We start from the raw sequence: 2,949 nt of genomic DNA, 5'->3' as shown, positions 1-2,949 counted from the left end.
ATACTAGTATATATATACACACACACACACACACACACACACACATATATATATATATGGATAGAATAAGGCTACTTAGAACGATTGGACATACATCGTAAGCTGTGATAAATTAATACGGTGGCTGTGTTATGGTTGGTGAAGGCAGATAGCAATGGCGCTCTTCGATGAAGGTTAACCCTATGGTGCTATTACCTACACAACATTTTTTTTCCTATTCATGTCAATAATTTTCTACCTACATCAATACCAAATATCATCCATATCATGCTTATTTCTATCAATATCGATATCAGTTCCTATCCGCATCATGTTTATTCCTGCCTACATCAATATCAGCTCCTATCCATATCATGCTTATTCCTACCTACATAGATGCCAGCTCCTATCCGTACCACGCTTATTCCTACCTGCATCAACGCTAACACCTACCGACATCGAAACTCGCACCCACTCACACCCAACAACACACTCCTTGCACTAACTAAAGCCCAATACGTACCCACAAAGGTCAGCAACCCCAGCGATACCATCTCACGTGCATAGGAGCGCTCCGGCAGAGAACCGAAGTCTGCGTATAGGTCACTGTATGTGTAATCTAACCGCGTGGGCCGAGGGAACCCACTCTGGTCATCGGACAGGCCCTCGTCGTCACCAACTGGGGAGTAATTAATGCGGAACTAATTAGAAATTAATTGCGGCTTTGTGAACTGTACTTGTATGCTCTTAGTGGGGAGTTGCATTTCGTGGTTGGTGTGAATTGGGTTGAAAGTTTGATGTGGGCGATGGGATATGAAGAGCTATCGACTGATTGGCGGAGGTTGATGAAGACTAAGTCTGGTCATCAGACGAACACGCGTTTTCTTCTCCCCTCAAGGATATATTGATGTGAAGTAGGGGTTGAGAAGTTAATGTTGAATTAATGTTGAAAAATTAATGTTGAACTAATGTTGAAAAGTTGATATGTGAGTATTGTTGGAAAGTTAATGTTGAATTAATGTCATGAAATTAATGTAGAATTAACGATAGAAAATTAATGTTGAACTAATGCTAGGGAATTATGATGAATTTATGTTGGAAAATTAATATCGAATTATTACCCAAAGACCGTTTGAAATTAAATAAGGAACCCCGAAGGGCCGCCTCCCCGGGTTCCGGGGAGGGACCCTCATGCAAGAGACCGTTAAAATTAAGGAGTGATGCTTGGTGAATTATTTATCTGTAGCTACTCAAAAATCATAGTATAAGTTACTTAAAATGTGGTTGAGGGTAGAATCCCCCGAAGGGGGACATAAGCTATCCCTATGACACTATTCTGAGTGTGGGTTACCTCTATCCTCTTGACTCTGACTAAAGATATATATTTTCTCCTATACTATAGCTACTCCCTGGTCCCTCTCTCATGGAATTTCTACTGACACATTGCCTCTTACTACTCTCATTGCTACCTGCGGACTGATTATATCGACTCACTCCTTCTACACACTCTTGATGACACATCTACACTCATACATTGCCCCGAAGGGAAAATCTCACTCTAGTCTTGAAAAGCCCACCCTCGGGAGAGCTGAGCTGCCCGCTCTCTACGATAGTATAAGTAGGGAATGGTAGATCCATCGGGAAGGGTGGTTCTAAGATGAGATACATCCTTTCGGATCGTAGGTCCCTCTCTTCTTTTAGGGACCGTGTTGAAAAATTAGTTTGGATGTGGTACGGACAGGGGAAAAGTTGTCTAAAACTTAGACAAGATTCCGTTGAACAAATGTTGGAGGAGACCAGCTGAGTCAACAGGCGACCGCTCATCAACTCCCATACGGCACTTATTAACGTGGAGTTAGTCAGGATGTATATGTGTGCGCGTGGACACATGCCATCGGTAGGCACAAAGTAGGTATACATACGCAACGAGCACCTGCACACTCTCAGAATACAGACAAATACTTGTACTCACTTACTTCTTATGCACGACATCTGACGGAAGAAGGACTCAGTAGAGACCTTCGCGAGCTACGCCGCATTTGCGACAGTCGCTGATATGTGCGGGTGGTCGCATATTAAAATATCAGGCAAAGAATGTATATACTACAAATACCTGCACTCTGTATGTACATACAGGTGTACGTACACACACACACTACATAGACATACAGGTGTCCATACATACACTTTATGTACATAAAGGTGCACATACATGCACTATAGATACATACATGTGCCAATGAGTACACTGTATATACATACAGGTACACATACATTCAATTTATATACTTACAGGTACACATACATTCAATTGATATACACACAGGAAAGCATACAGGAAAACTCTTTATGTACATACTTACCACCATGCTCATCATCGGAACCCATTGGCGACGGGAGAGTATTAAGTGACGAGCTGCGTCGCAATAGCGGCGGTCGCTTATATGTGCGGGTGGTCAGGCCTAATAACGAGTCCGCTCGGCTGTGGTATGACAAAGTAGCACAGAATAGTTATATAGATTTAGATGTGCACTCATGTTCATGGCCTAATAACGAGTCCGCTCGGCTGTGATATATCAAAGTAGCACAAAATCGATACATACAATTAGATGTGTTACCCTGACCAGATATCATACTATGATCTAAAAACAGGTACATCGACAAGAAGAGAAAGACAGACAGACACATAATTACAAATACAAAAACACAGCAATACACAGATTAATAAACACACACACGCACACACACATATATATATAAACAAATAGATATATTATATATATATATATATACATATACATATATATATATATATATATATATATATATATATATATATATATATATATATATATATATATATATATAGATATATATATATAGATAGATACGCAGATCCATAAAACACACACACACATACACAAAGGCACACACACACACACATACACAAAGGCACACACACACACACAC

The 2,949-nt window shown here is 40.3% G+C and overlaps 1 protein-coding gene across 1 annotated transcript in view; it reads right to left on the bottom strand.

Moving 5' to 3' along the window:
- The window catches only part of SARC_12868 (hypothetical protein), a gene marked incomplete at its 3' end in the record, with an annotated part of 3,633 nt that extends 1,218 nt beyond the window's left edge, over window positions 1-2,415 (bottom strand). The window contains exons 1-2 of the mRNA XM_014293016.1: window positions 2,343-2,415; window positions 503-658 (exon numbers count right to left, since the gene is read on the bottom strand). Of these exons, the coding sequence (XP_014148491.1) occupies window positions 503-658; window positions 2,343-2,367 (181 nt within the window). The remainder of the gene's footprint in view (window positions 1-502; window positions 659-2,342) is intronic.
- Between the last annotated feature and the right edge of the window lie 534 nt (window positions 2,416-2,949).

The sequence above is a fragment of the Sphaeroforma arctica genome (assembly GCF_001186125.1).
Source record: "Sphaeroforma arctica JP610 unplaced genomic scaffold supercont1.2666, whole genome shotgun sequence".
NCBI lineage: Eukaryota > Ichthyosporea > Ichthyophonida > Sphaeroforma > Sphaeroforma arctica.
This window is presented reverse-complemented; position numbering and strand designations above follow the sequence as displayed.